This window comes from Epinephelus lanceolatus, chromosome 24, assembly GCF_041903045.1.
Source record: "Epinephelus lanceolatus isolate andai-2023 chromosome 24, ASM4190304v1, whole genome shotgun sequence".
NCBI lineage: Eukaryota > Metazoa > Chordata > Actinopteri > Perciformes > Serranidae > Epinephelus > Epinephelus lanceolatus.
The window spans coordinates 196859-212539 of record NC_135757.1 but is presented as its reverse complement, the minus strand read 5'-3'; the positions used below and the strand labels follow the sequence as shown (position 1 = coordinate 212539).

The following is a 15681-nucleotide window of genomic DNA, read 5'->3' as shown; positions in this document are numbered from 1 at the left end:
GTTCTCTGTAGAACTCTCTTTGGAACAAAACAAAGAACCTTTTCTCCTTAACGTTAAAAATGTTTTTTTACCTGCTTTCTTGATCCAAGTGTGTTTTTCTGACACCAAACCTAAACTACGTAACTTTACATTCCTACAGTTCACCTACATGACTTCACTTTCCAAAAATTATCCTACATAACTTTACATTCCTAAAATTATTCTGCATGACTCTACGTTCTTAAAAAATCATCCTGCATAACTTTACATTCCTAAACTGAATTTATGTAACTTTACGTTCATAAAATTATCCTGTGTAACTTTACTTTCTAAAAATAAACCTACGCAACTTCACGTTCCCAAACCTTACCTACGTTACTCTCCTAAACTGAACCTACTAAACATTTCTTTTCCAAACCTGAAAGTTATGTAGGTTAGATTTAGGAAACTGAAGTTACATAGGTTAGGTAGGTTAGGTAACCAACAAATGAAAACATGACCACATTATCGTAAAGTTTGACTTTGTCTTTATTTGTTTTACAAGAACAAAGCGACAAACGAAGCATCAACATTATTAAAATAATCTGTCGTAACTCTCACTGTGAATCTGTGCAGACAAAATATAAATTTATTTGTACACATTAAAAACACTCTTGTTGATGTTCGTTCTTGTACGATGACTTTATACGATGATCTCTGAGTCTGCCATCTCGGTTTGGACTTGGTCTCAGATGGTGGACAGGATGTCTTCGATCCAGTCCAGGAAGTTGCTGACTCTGGTGTAGACTCCGTACATGTTCTCGTTGGCGCAGCCCTTCCCCCAGCTCACAACACCTGTCAGGAACCAGGTCTTCTTGTAGCGCGTCACCAGCGGGCCGCCACTGTCGCCTTCACAGGCATCCTGGCCGCCAGACTTGAGCCCGGCGCAGAGCATGTTCCTGGTGATGTTGAGCTTGGTGTGGAGGCGGCACTCCTGCAGAGGAACCCTCGGCAGCTCCAGCCGCTGAAGGACTCCGGCGGCGGGACCGAACCGCGACAGGCGGCCCCAGCCGGACACGGTAGAGTGGCGGATGGTCGCCATTGTTCGGGTGAAGGTGCTGTTGCGGGCAGGGAGGCAGATGGGAACCACGTAGCGTCCCAGTTTGACGGGACGGTGAAGCTTCAACATGGCCAGGTCGCTGTCAGAGCTCGACTTATTGTAACCTTGGTGAATCAGCACTTTGACCACACGTCGCTTCTGCTCGGACTTCTCCTCCTCGTTCAGGTCGTGTTCGCCTTCATGGAGACAGAATGTTAATTCATTCATCTTTATTAACAGAGAGACGTCTCACTGAGTCATTTATTGATTTTATTCCCTTAATCACAACCGAACTTTAGTTTGATGTCACAGTGGTTATCATCATTAGCATGTTAGCATGATGTCACCCAGGACCAACACATTTAATGCTAATGTCATCACTGCATGTCAAAATAAATTATTATATAAACAATTGCGATGACACAAAATTGCAACCATATTTGAAAGTTAGTGAACGATACGTAGTTCAAATGTTGTATACTATCATGTTAGCAGTTTTCAGAATCTGTTAGAAAAACATTTGTGGTGAGCATGTTTCTTTTTGTCACGTTTTTTATTATTTATGAGTGAACATGTTCCTTTTTATTTTTAGTTTCTTGTGTTTCATTGAGTTGCGGTGCATTCTGCGCTCTCAGCAACAAACAAAATTAAACTTTAATTTGAAAAAGTCAAAAACAGCAAGTAAAAAAGACGTAAATTATTGAGCCAAAAAACAAAAAAATCATCATTGCACAAAAAAACAAACCCTCTTGACGACAGATTTTAAAGCGTTGAAAGCAGAGTTGTTAAAACTGATTGATGAGAATGTAAAGATGAAAAGAGGCGGAGCTGTATGGCAGCAGCAGTCTTACCGACGGTGACGTTGAAGTCGGTGGCAGCTTTTCCCCAAACGCAGTGGGCGGCGGTTAAAACCCATCGATCTGACAGGACGATGGCACCGCATGTGAAAACGTTACGTTCAGTCAGAAGAGCCTGAAAAGACAACGTAAGAGTAGGAACAAAGTAATCAATGATTAGTCTGGAGTCCATTTTGTTTTTCAGTAACATTCGTACTACGTCTCAAACACTTCGTCACACAGTTCAGAGTTCTTGAATATAACGTAGAGTAATAAACTTACAGTCTGTGTGTGTTGACGTTTGTCTCTTAGGAGGACATGTCAAAAGTACATTAAACCGTTTACTTGTCCAGAGAGACTGATAAATCTGTATTAACTCTGCCAGAGACGATGTGAGGACATACCTGCCATGGACAGTGTCCTTTGGGACACGTCTTCCCGTTAATGACTCGGGGGGTGAAAAACATCAGAGGTCGTCCACAGACCACCTCGTCTGGACCTGAGAGACCACAAACATTCACTGACTACACTGTAGGTTTCAGACTACAACATTACTGAAGAAGACTTGTTTCCTGTCTGTTCAGAGCGGAGCTAACATGTCGCTGTAAGCTAATGTGTAGTTGTTAGCTAACATATGGCTGTGTCAAACTAGTCAATCGTTAAAAGTGTTAACGAGCTCTAACTTTGAGGCATGCAGCTGCTGGCGTCCAGATCCAGACGATATCCTCGAGCGCAGAAACACACGTGAGAACGATTTGGAAACTGTCTGCAGAAATGTTCACATCCTCCATTTCTGTAGCGACAGCCATGGTTGGTGGAACGGGCTGCGTAGAGAAGAAAAACTTTATTCGCTAGGACTCCTTCGACGACAGTCACGAACATTTGTACAAACGTGTACCTTTGTCACAGTTGTATCCATGGAAACCAAGTGCACATTTGCAGACGTAGGTGTCGATGAGGCGAGTACAGGTGGCTCCGTTCTTACAGGGAGACGACTGGCAGTGATCCGGTGCTGCAAACAGGAAGTCCCAGAAAGGAACAGTTCACCCAATAACAGCATGAATGGTACGTTGGGTCATGGTTAACCTTGACTTTTAGATGTGTCCTTAAAGGAACAGTTCACCCAAAAACAAAATGACCACAGTGCTCATGTCCTGAGGCTCTCTGTGGTACCAGAGAAAGATTTCTATTGAGTGGCGTGATGGAGAGCGGAGCGCATATTTGATCCTGTCAGACGTTCATAATGAGCGTATGAATTCTTTAGTTAAGGCCAAAAACATATGTTGTGAAGTCACAGTGACCTTTTACCTCTGGCTACCAAAATTTAATCGTTTTTGGACATTTGTGCCAAATTTGAGGAAATTACCTCACGAACAGGACGGACAACCAGAACACATTGATATGTTCAACTTTATTTTCCAGGCGCTCCACTGTTCTTAACACTGCTACGTTGTGTTCATACCAAACACGATACGAATTTTTGCATCTAAATATTATCAGGTTAGCAGTTTTCAGCATCTGTCGGAAAGACATTTGTGGTTAGCGTGTTTATTTCAGTCACGATTTATTTTAAACCAGTGAAAGCATTTCTTCTTATGCTCAGTTTCTTGTGTTTCATGAAGTTGTGGTGAGTTCTGCGCCGTCAGCCACAAAGAAATTAACATTTAATTTGATATTGTTTAGGATGACGACAAGTAGAAAAGACGGAAATTACCGAGCCCCTCCCAGAGAAATGTCTTTACTGCACACAAAAACCCCACGAATATTCGCAATGCATTACTTGCAATTGTTTGAATACTAGAATATTTTGAATTGACTCACTTTATACACGCATGTAATCGCTGAATCAATAAATGAACTTCTGCTGCCACGTCCTCAGCATCATACGCCCCCGAAGGATCTCAGTGCTGATTGGCTATCGCAGCACGAATTGGTCGCTGAAGTTCAGATATTTCAACTCTTGCGAATATGCATATGATATAAAATTGCGCTACATGCTTCATTCACGCCACTTAATTGACATATTTTCAGTCTTTTGCATCGTGTCCATCGTGCAGCCTAGCAGGAATTCACATCAAATCGTTTCTTTATATTGACTTGACGTGTAATTCACTCGTAGAAATGATTTTATTCGCGCTTGGTGTGAACACGACATTCGATAGAAATGGCACCCCTTCTCCACCAACATGTGTTGGTGTTCCAGTTATTAAACCTGAGTTTGAACTGTTCAGAACATTTTGAACAAAAGTAGATTGGATCAGAACCGTTATGTCCGTGACATCCGTTGAGCATCGCGCAACACACTCTGTTGATGACAAGTCCTTGATTGTAACGATTCTGATCAAAACTAGTGGAGGTGTCGGCTGTTTTTCTAGATAGCTCCAAGATCCTAAGAACCCTGAACAGAACCAATTCAAGAACCAGAGGTGATTTGGCCTCAGGAGGTTAGAAGTTCATGTTGTTTTCGGGTGAACTGTTACTTTAAGGTTGTAGTTTAATGTTGTTTTTGTTTCAGTCTGACACTAATCTGTCACATGACTTTGATTTCAGGTATAGGAGGCGCAGTACCTGTGTAGATCTTCCAGAACGCCTCCTGACAACAGAACAAGAACACAAGTTAACATCGACAACACCAGCAGAGACTGTGTGAGGACAACGTGAGGACGTAATGAGGACAACGTGAGGACATAATCAGGACAACGTGAGGACATAGTGAGGACAACGTGAGGACAGCGTGAGGACAACCTTGAAGACAACATGAGGACAGTGTGAGGACAACCTTGAAGACAACATGAGGACAACATGAGGACAACGTGAGGACAGCGTGAGAAGCAGTGGGCAGCGTCTCCACTGACCAGCTGCTGAGGCATGGCGAAGATCTCCTTCGCCTCCTCGTAAGAACATTTCTCCTCCAGACACTCCCGTTCCAGGTCGCCTGTCCTCAGTTCCTCAAACAGGAAGTTGGCCCGACGGGTGCGATGCAGGACGCTGCTGGCCTCAGGTCTGCTCATAAACACATCTCCTTCATACACAAACACAGAAGAAGAAGAAACCAGGAAGTTCAGCTTCACAGATGGTTCAGAAAGTTTGTACGTTGACCTGCGTGATGTGATCTGTGGGTTGTGATACCTGTTGTGGCCACCAGAGAGACTGTGCATCTGAATCAAGGTCAGCTCGATCTATTTACGATTAGTTTATTGTAAGAATTATTTTAATCATCAATGAGTCGTTTTTCATTTGATGGTTCTGAATGTGGGAACTCATGTTCCATGCGACCTCTGATGATGTCACTTTGTCCTCTGGGATGTTATGACGGGGAATCTGATGTTTTATAACCAAACTATCGATCTAGAAAATCATTGGTAGTTTTTTGTTTTCACCAATGTTGTTAGCTAGTAGGCTAGCTATGCCTAATAATGTTCCCATTTTTACTTCTGATATTTTGTAGACCAAATGATTGAGAAAATCGTTAGATTTTGTTTGACATTTTTTCATAGATGTAGCTAGTTAACTAGCTTCTGCTAACAACAGACTGATTTTAATCTACAACTGTTTCTGATATTTTGTAGAACAAATTAACAATTAAGAACATCATTCGTTTTAGCTAGCATCTGCTAATCTAAAATTGTTTCTGAAGTTTAATCAATGAAATAATTTATTGAGCTCTGATTATTTAACAGTTCTTCAAACACCAGACTGATTGAAATCTAAAAATGTTTCTGAAGTTTGATCATTAGTTGTTGTTGCTACTTTTCATAACACTAATAATAATAATAATAATGATAGTAATAATACATTTTATTTAAAGGCGCCTTTCAAGGCACTCAAGGTCACCTTACAGAACAAGTTAAAAAAGGGCTAATAGCTAGCTAACTAACTAGCTAGCTAACTTCTGCTAACAAAGCTCTCATTAATTAACAGTTTTTCCAACACTAAACTGAATTAAATCTAGAGCTGTGTCTTAAGTTTACTCGACCCCAATGATTAACAGATTAATGGAAAAAATAATCACCTTTTTTCACAGATGTACATAGCTAGCTAAGATGTTACTATTTTTACTTCTGGTAACAAAGCTCTAATTATTTGAGTGTATTTCCAACACCAGATCAACTGTATTTTGTGGTTTAAATGATTCAAAGAATTATTGTGAAAGTAATCACTTTTTCACAATTTAAACTAGCTATGCCTGGTGATGTTCCTGTTTTTACTTCTGCTACATGTTTTTGTTGCTGATCTTTATAGATGCAGTGAGCTAATGTCTGCTAATCTAAAAGTGTTTCTTAAGTTTAATCAACCAAATGATTTTTTGAGAAAGCCCATTATTAGTTTTTTGGTTTGGTGAGTAGCTGTTTTTTTTCAGATGTTTATACAGATGTAGCTACATAGCTAGTTAGCTTCGTCTAACAGAGCTCCGATTCGTCAACTGTTTTTCCAACACTAGACTGTTTTAAATCTAAAACTGTTTCTCATATTTAATTAATCAAATGATTAATTGAGAAAATTATCGTTAGTTTTTTGTTGTTGAATAGCTGTAGCTAGGTAACTAGCTATTTTCTGCAAGCTCTCTCTCATTATTTAACGTTAACTTAATGTGAGACATAGACGGCGATTCAGAAGTTTGGAGTGAGTTTCAGCTTTACTTATGCTGAGCTAACAATAGTGCTAATGCTAGGACATTTAAACTAAACAAAAACAATGACAATATATGTTTTATATGACCTTTTTTTTTAAGGAAACACAAAATACATAATAATTTATGAGAGCTAACATGCTAACGTAACTCTAGCATGCTAACGTTTGGCTGGCTGATCAGAGACCCCCTCAGAGGAGAGAACAACCGTATGTCTGACTTTACTACATGGATGAAACCTGAAGAAGAAGATGAAGATGTTGAAGAAGAAGACAAAGGAGAGGACTGACCTCCAGGAAGCCCAGTGCATGCTGGGATAGAAGCGATGAGGAGTCGTAGGAAGAAGAGTCGCCTCGTTTCTCTGCTGACAGATGCCATGTTTGTTCTGAACTGATCAAAGGTCAGAAAAACACACACACAAACACACACCTCTGTTTGAACACACATCAACACACTGACCACAGTGACCACAGCACTGTTCCTGTAATTCTAATCATGTTCTCATGTTCTAATCGTGTTCTCGTGTTCTTCTAACTTTCATGTGGACACAAACACAATGTTTGAGTTATTTCTCATGTTTTTGACATCTGATACATTCAAACAGTCGGGTAGTGGAGGGTTTACAGACTATACAGGGTTTACAGGGTATACAGGGTTTACAGAGTATACAGGGTTTACAGGGTATACAGGGTATACAGGGTTTACAGGGTATACAGGGTTTACAGGGTTTACAGGGTTTACAGAGTATACAGGGCATACAGGGTATACAGGGTTTACAGGGTATACAGGGTATACAGGGTTTACAGGGTATACAGGGTTTACAGGGTTTACAGAGTATACAGGGCATACAGGGTATACAGAGTATATGAGGTAAACAGGGTTTACAGGGTATACAGGGTTTACAGGGTTTACAGGGTTTACAGAGTATACAGGGCATACAGGGTATACAGAGTATATGAGGTAAACAGGGTTTACAGGGCATACAGGGTATACAGAGTATATGAGGTAAACAGGGTTTACAGGGCATACAGGGTATACAGAGTATATGAGGTAAACAGGGTTTACAGGGTATACAGGGTTTACAGAGTATACAGGGCATACAGGGTATACAGGGTTTACAGGGTATACAGGGTTTACAGGGTTTACAGAGTATACAGGGCATACAGGGTATGCAGAGTATATGAGGTAAACATGGTTTACAGAGTATATGAGATACAGAGTTTATAGGGTATACAGGGTATACAGAGTATATGAGATACATAGTTTATAGGGTATACAGGGTTTACAGAGTATATGAGATACAGAGTTTATAGGGTATACAGGGTATACAGAGTATATGAGATACATAGTTTATAGGGTATACAGGGTTTACAGAGTATATGAGATACAGAGTTTATAGGGTATACAGGGTATACAGGGTATATGAGGTAAACAGGGTATACAGGGTTTACAGAGTATACAGGGTATACAGGGTTTACAGAGTATATGAGATACAGGGTATACAGGGTATACAATTCAATTCAATTCAATTCAATTTTATTTATAAAGCCCAATATCACAAATCACAATTTGCCTCACAGGGCTTTACAGCATACGACATCCCTCTGTCCTTAAGACCCTCACAGCGGATAAGGAAAAACTCCCCAAAAAAAACCCCTTTAACGGGGAAAAAAAAAACGGTAGAAACCTCAGGAAGAGCAACTGAGGAGGGATCCCTCTTCCAGGACGGACAGACGTGCAATAGATGTCGTACAGAACAGATCAGCATAATAAATTAACAGTAATCCATATGACACAATGAGACAGAGAGAGAGAGAGAGAGAGAGAGAGAGAGAGAGAGATGCAGGTAATGACAGTAGCTTACAACAACATTAATGAAAGTAATAATATTATAGTTATAGTTCTGGCTACTGTGGTACAATATGTTGAAAGTATGTATTAGTATCAGACAGTATACTTGTGTGACAATAGTCATATGTGTATAATAACAGTAGAAGTATGACTAACGACTAATGATGGCAGCAGCAGCAGGAGGCATCTGGCAGGACCACGGCAGCAGCACAACCACACACGTCACACTGTCCAGGCACCGCTGCGGTATGAGTTATTCTGAGAGACAGTGGAGCACAAAGGCTCCGGAGAAGAAGCCGAGTTAGTGACATCCAGAATGGCCGAGTTAGTGACATGCAGTAATAGGATGAGAGTGAGAGAGAGAGAGAGAGAGAGAGAGAGAGAGAGAGAGAGAGAGGGAGAGAGAGGGAGCCCGGTGTATTATAGGGGGTCCTCCGGCAGACTAGGCCTAAGTCAGCCTAACTAGGGGCTGGTACAGGGCAAGCCTGAGCCAGCCCTAACTATAAGCTTTATCAAAGAGGAAAGTCTTAAGTCTAGTCTTAAATGTGGAGACGGTGTCTGCCTCCCGGACCGTAACAGGAAGATGATTCCACAGGAGAGGAGCCTGATAGCTGAAGGCTCTGGCTCCTGATCTGCTTTTGGAGACTTTAGGGACCACGAGTAACCCTGCGTTCTCAGAGCGCAGTGTTCTGGTGGGATAATATGGCACTATGAGCTCTCTAAGATATGACGGAGCTTGACCATTTAGAGCTTTATAAGTTAACAGTAGGATTTTAAATTCAATTCTGGATTTTACAGGGAGCCAGTGCAGAGAAGCTAAAACAGGAGAAATATGATCTCGTTTCTTAGTTCCTGTTAGTACACGTGCTGCTGCATTCTGAATTAGCTGGAGAGTTTTTAAGGACTTACTAGAGCTACCTGATAATAGAGAGTTACAGTAATCCAGCCTTGAGGTAACAAAAGCGTGGACCAATTTTTCTGCATCTTTTCGGGTCAGGATAGGCCTAATTTTCGCAATATTACGCAGATGAAAAAATGCAGTCCGTGAGGTTTGCTTTAAATGAGAATTAAAAGACAAATCTTGATCAAATATTACTCCGAGGTTTCTTACGGTAGTGCTAGAGGCCAGAGCAATGCCATCTAGAGAAACTATGTCATCAGATAAAGAGTCTCTGAGTTGTTTGGGGCCAAGAACAATAACTTCAGTTTTGTCTGAATTTAACATCAGGAAATTGGTGCTCATCCAATTTTTTATGTCTTTAAGGCAGTTATGGAGTTTAGTTAATTGATTACTTTCTTCTGGCTTCATAGATAAATACAACTGAGTATCATCCGCATAACAATGGAAGTTTATAGAGTGATTTCTAATGATGTTACCTAAAGGAAGCATATATAGAGTAAATAGGATTGGTCCGAGCACAGAACCTTGTGGAACTCCAAAACAAACTTTGGTACGTAAGGATGATTCATTACGAACGTCAACAAATTGAAAACGATCAGATAAATAAGATTTAAACCAGCTTAGTGCTGAACCTTTTAGGCCAATTAAGTGATCCAGTCTCTGCAGTAGAATTTGATGGTCAATTGTGTCAAACGCCGCACTAAGATCTAATAAAACAAGAACAGAGACGAGTCCTTTGTCTGAAGCAATCAGAAGGTCATTTGTAATTTTAACTAGAGCTGTCTCAGTGCTATGATGCACTCTAAATCCTGACTGAAATTCCTCAAATAAATTTATTATCCTGGAGAAAATCACACAGCTGGTCTGCGACTACTTTCTCAAGGATCTTTGACATAAAGGGAAGATTAGATATTGGTCTATAGTTGGCTAACACCTCTGGATCCAGGGTGGGCTTTTTTAGGAGAGGTTTAATTACAGCTACCTTAAAAGACTGTGGTACATAGCCTGTTAATAGGGATATATTGATCATATCTAATATATGAGTGTTAACTAAAGGAAAGACCTCCTTAAGTAGCCTAGTTGGGATGGGGTCTAAGAGACACGTTGATGATTTAGATGAAGAAATCACTGCGGTCAATTCTTGAAGAGAAATTGGGGAGAAGCAATCTAAATATATATTAGATTCTACAGCTGTGTTTGAGGTTAGATAGGTAGGCCTACCATCCGAGGGCAGGAGGTCATGAATTTTGCCTCTAATAGTTAGAATTTTGTCATTAAAAAAGCTCATAAAATCATTACTGCTAAGGGCTAAAGGAATACAAGGCTCAATAGAGCTTTGACTCTCAGTCAGCCTGGCTACAGTGCTGAAAAGAAACCTGGGGTTGTTCTTGTTTTCTTCTATTAATGCTGAGTAATAGTTTGCTCTGGCATTGCGGAGGCCCCTCTTATAAGTTTTGAGACTGTCTGTCCAGATTAAACGAGATTCTTCCAGTTTGGTTAATCGCCAATTCCTTTCAAATTTTCGCGATATTTGTTTTAACCTACGGGTTTGAGAGTTATACCAAGGAGCAAACTTTCTTTGCTTTGTTAACTTCTTTTTAAGAGGAGCTACAGAGTCGAGCGTTGTTCGCAGCGAGCCTATACAGAGTATATGAGATACAGAGTTTACAGGGTATACAGGGTATACAGAGTATATGAGAGTAGTATATAAAAGACACCTTTTTACACGTGCATGCGCAGGCGCGTGCATGTGATGTGCGTGTGACGTGCGTGTGATGTGCATGTGACGTGCGTGTGATGTGAATGTGACGTGCGTGTGTGACAAATGGTATAGCAGTGTGTGTGTGTGTGTGTGTGTGACGTGACATGACGGTGTTATGTCTGCAAACTTAAGCAGTTAAAAACTCAATACCATGTTCCTTATTATTTGAGGAAAACTAAATAAAAGTTCTTTATTAAATTAATCTCATGTCATTAACCATTTTCCCTCATTCCCACAGTTTAAAGTCCTTGCACCGTTTGTTTTTCTTTTGTTTTGTTTTGTTTTTAAGAATATAAGCTAAGATTACATACAGTTTTTTTTAAAACAATAATCCTCATACATTTCACACAGCTTCTTATTGTTTTTTGTTTTTTAACTGCTTAAGTTTGCAGACATAACAAACTGTTTCCTCATTTTACAAATGATGCCGTTTGGTGGTTTTTCACAGAGTGTTTACAGAGTGTTTTAAGTTTTTAAGGGCTACAAAAGTCTTTTTCTTTTGAAAAAAAGGTCTGTTTTTAAGAATATAAGCTAAATTACACGGTTTCTTATTGTTTTTTTTTTTGTTTGTTTTTTTGTTTTTTGTTTTAAGATATAAATTAAATTACTAAATTATACACAGTTTTTAAAGAGAAGTAAGTAAAAAGTATTTATCTGAGATTTGCATATTGTGACGCGATCAAAACCCCTCCCAGGGCAGTTTATTGGTGGTCAAATGGTGGGTAGGGGGGTATTTAAGGACATGACCCACGGCAAGGACATCGCATCCCCCCGTGTGTGAAGACAACACTTTTCGCTAGACATCAACTTACGCTCACCTCTACATTTGTAGAAATGGCTCTTGTTTCTGGTAAGTAGAAACAAAACTCTTTTTTTCTTTCTTTTTTCTTTTAAATGCTATTTAAGATGTTACAAGAATCTGTGTCTGATTTTTAAATCTACTAGTGTTTCCAAAACAGTTCTGAAATATTTAGAAGAATCCCAGGAGCGGGAAAATTCATCAGCCGCTCTGGAAAAAAGGCCACAGTTCTTAGGTAATACGTTGCACACATTGTCATATACAATTATATATCCCTGTATTGTCCCGGAGAAAAAAGAGGTGTATATATTCTGTATAACACACAAAAGTTTGTGATTTTCTGTAGAGGAACATCATCTATTTGATGAAATCCCGTGCCGAAGGCTCAAAGATTGCTCTCGACCTGTTTCTGAAAAGAGATCTCCCGCCAAAAACCCTGGAAACCATTGTAAGTAATCTTTTTTCTAAAACTGTGTGAAATTAAAAACTATTGTCTAAATAATTCTGTTTTAAATTCCAACCTTTATCTATTTTAAATTATTAACATATATTAAACAGGTGAGTCTCTGGCAACGCCGCGGGCATCAAACAATAGACAGCGTCTACATAAAAGGCCGAGAGACGAGTCACTACCAGAGTTGACCTGTCACGAGGACTCTGCTAGCCAGAACTTAACAGATCTGGTGACGCTAATCACCCCAGGGAGCAGATTTGGAAAGCCCACTCAACCATCTGAGAAGGTCTCATACGGTCAGTATCCCTTCATCTAAAATATGTGAAACAAGATATAAAACGGTTGTTTAAATAATTATGTTTTAATTTCAACTTGTGTATGTGTTTTTGTATTTGTCAAACAGGAGAATCTCAGACAACGCCACGAGCACCAAGCAGCAGGAACAGACTGCGTTTGATTAAAAGGCCGAGAGACGAATCAGTACCTGGAAGACCTGTGCAGAACACAACACCCCCTGCATCGCCAATCACAATCACGGACAGTCCGGACATAGGGGACATTGGCCATGAAGATTTGAGAGATGCAACGGGAACAATCACAAACAATTCTTTGAATTCCGCCCCTGCTGCTGAGGAGTCAGACATCGAGAACTGGACGGAGGCGTAAATACAGCGGTACGACGCACATAGCTTCAGCGTGGATGATCCCCAGACAGCGACAACAACCAGTAAGACAAAATACACCACATCTTTGGTACACAGAGTTGACCCTCCACTTCAAATTAGAACTTTTAATTATGCTCAAAATCAACAGGAAGGTGTGGTGAGACGCAATAAGGCCCAGCTACAAATATGCAGATTAACCAAGAGCATGTTAATTAGTGAAACCAGAAAACTAGGCAATATTTCATTAAAACAAATGAGAAAAAAGTCACAAAATTGAGAAGGAAGTTGTCCATCTCAGAAGGGAATTAGGGATATTACAAGCAAAATAGGATAGGGATATTGGACTTCTACACACTAAATTTGACGATATTCTTAAAAAGCTGAGCCCCTAGACTCGTCTACTCATTTCATTGTGTCTGATAGTGCCGCTTTATAGTATAGATTAATCATGTCTCGTAAATGCGTAAGCAAATCAAAACATGGCAAGCGATGCGCTATTGTAATCACTGACGACGAAAGCGATAGCGACAATGATTCTACACTTTCCTCTCCTCTCAAGAGCTTGTCAGATATAGAGGATGAAACCGATCAATTGTGTAACGGTTTATACTCAGACAGTGAGGAAAATTGGCTTGAATATGAACCACTCAAAAGCCTATCTGACGTTGAAAATGAGGTTGATACGATAGAAGAGGAGGATGTAGAATTCACCACAGCACACAGTCTTCATCTTTTGCATGATTTGGGTATACTGAAAGGAAATGTAGTAGACTTTCTGGAGTCCTGTAAATCCCACACCTCAGATGGGAGGTAATCAGACACCCCAGAGACATAACAATCAGGTCACCGGCACTGTAGAGTCAAACCCCCACCATCATACATGCCAAAAGAAGGGCGACGCTATGACACAAAGACAAGACAAACGATTCAGTAGGGAATTGGCTGACCGTATTAGGTGAGCGGGAGGGATGCGGGACTTCAACATCACAGAGAAAAAAAAATTCAACGGGGTCGAAATTAGACAGCATATCAATTTAGGCAGCATAAGGACGAGTGATTTGAAAACAGCATTGGTGACACTAAGACACAAATTATCAGACATTATTGATTTTTCAACAAATTTGGCAGCGCCAGACGGCGTTTTAAATGTTGTACTGAGAGGTCCATCATTGTCCAGCGACGTGTGCGCGGTATTAAACGCCGGTAACGACTATAATGCAGAAACATTTCTGAGCGAGATTGAGCAGGTTATGCAAAGCAATGACCGAACGATATCGGATGATATGCTTGAGTTTGTCATCACAGCCGCTTTAAACAAACGAGGAGGTGTGAGGTGCAAACTAGGTAATATCCAGTATGATCAGATCATTCAAAAAAAAAAGCCTGTCTCTACGCTTCGTCAAACAAAGACAATAATCTGTGTTTCTCTATGTGTGTAGCACATTATATGTACCCACACATGTCTGAGACCGACATTCAAAAACAGGCGCAGCAAATCCATGCCCAAGTAGGGTTTAATCCAAATCACAAAGTGTCGCTAGCAGACATAACAAAATTTGAGCAGCACATGGGAGTTAAAATTCTTGTTTTTCACCACAATTGTGGTACTAAAAAATTGGATCTGTATCAGACACGAGAACAACCTCACCCAAAAACAATTTGGCTCTATCTGTATGAAGACCATTATTATATGATACAGAACAAAACAGGTTTTTTTGGTAGTGCATACATGTGCGAATATTGCTACATGGGTTATACGTCTCAGGCATATCACAAATGTAACTACTTCTGCAATGTATGTCTATCTGATGAGTGTCACAAACAACAGGATCTAGCTCCCACGCGCTGTCCAGACTGTCAGCGAATTTGTAGGTCAGCGTTTTGTTTGAACAAACACAAAGATGTGACAGAAACCAAACATCGCAAGAGATTTACACCGTGTGACCGCACTAAATACTGCAACGACTGTGGCCGTCTGTACTCAGTAAGTCACAGAAAAAATGCTGTGGGGCATAAATGTCAAAAAGGCGTATGCGGTCATTGCGGAGATCTGTTAACATCAGACATACAGCATCAGTGCTTTATACAGCCCGAAAAACCGTCAAAACCACAGACTAAGTATGTCTTTTATGACTTTGAAACACGATCCGATGACAACAAACACGAAGCCAATTTTGTATGTGCAATTGATTTTGAAAACAAAAAATGGTGGGCCTCCGGCGCAACATGTGTCGATCTATTTGTGCAAAAATTTAGGCAACCAAAATACAAAAATTATACATTCATAGCACACAACGCATCGGGGTTTGACAACTACATAATGCTAGACTACTTCACCAAACAGGGCATCACACCGAGATTAACTATGCGCGGTAGTAGAGTCTTGTTGATGTACAGTACAGGCCAAAAGTTTGGACACACCTTCTCATTCAATGCGTTTTCTTTATTTTCATGACTATTTACATTGTAGATTCTCACTGAAGGCATCAAAACTATGAATGAACACATGTGGAGTTATGTACTTAACAAAAAAAGGTGAAATAACTGAAAACATGTTTTATATTCTAGTTTCTTCAAAATAGCCACCCTTTGCTCTGATTACTGCTTTGCACACTCTTGGCATTCTCTCCATGAGCTTCAAGAGGTAGTCACCTGAAATGGTTTTCCAACAGTCTTGAAGGAGTTCCCAGAGGTGTTTAGCACTTGTTGGCCCCTTTGCCTTCACT

At 40.2% G+C, this 15681-nt stretch overlaps 1 protein-coding gene and 1 long non-coding RNA gene across 2 annotated transcripts; one reads left to right on the top strand and one right to left on the bottom strand.

The window, feature by feature from the left end:
• Positions 1-489: 489 nt before the first annotated feature.
• On the bottom strand, positions 490-6969 carry f7l (coagulation factor VII, like). Its single transcript, XM_033615620.2, has 8 exons — positions 6814-6969; positions 4749-4915; positions 4462-4486; positions 2792-2905; positions 2577-2717; positions 2298-2392; positions 1909-2029; positions 490-1254 (listed from the first exon to the last, which is right to left on the bottom strand). Exons 1-8 carry the CDS (start codon positions 6899-6901, stop codon positions 707-709), a joined length of 1299 nt encoding a protein of 432 aa, XP_033471511.1. The 5' UTR covers positions 6902-6969; the 3' UTR covers positions 490-706.
• Positions 6970-11627: 4658 nt separating this feature from the next.
• On the top strand, positions 11628-15352 carry LOC144461905 (uncharacterized). Its single transcript, XR_013490487.1, has 4 exons — positions 11628-12071; positions 12183-12284; positions 12395-12586; positions 12694-15352. It is a non-coding gene; the product is annotated as an uncharacterized LOC144461905 (long non-coding RNA).
• Positions 15353-15681: the final 329 nt, after the last annotated feature.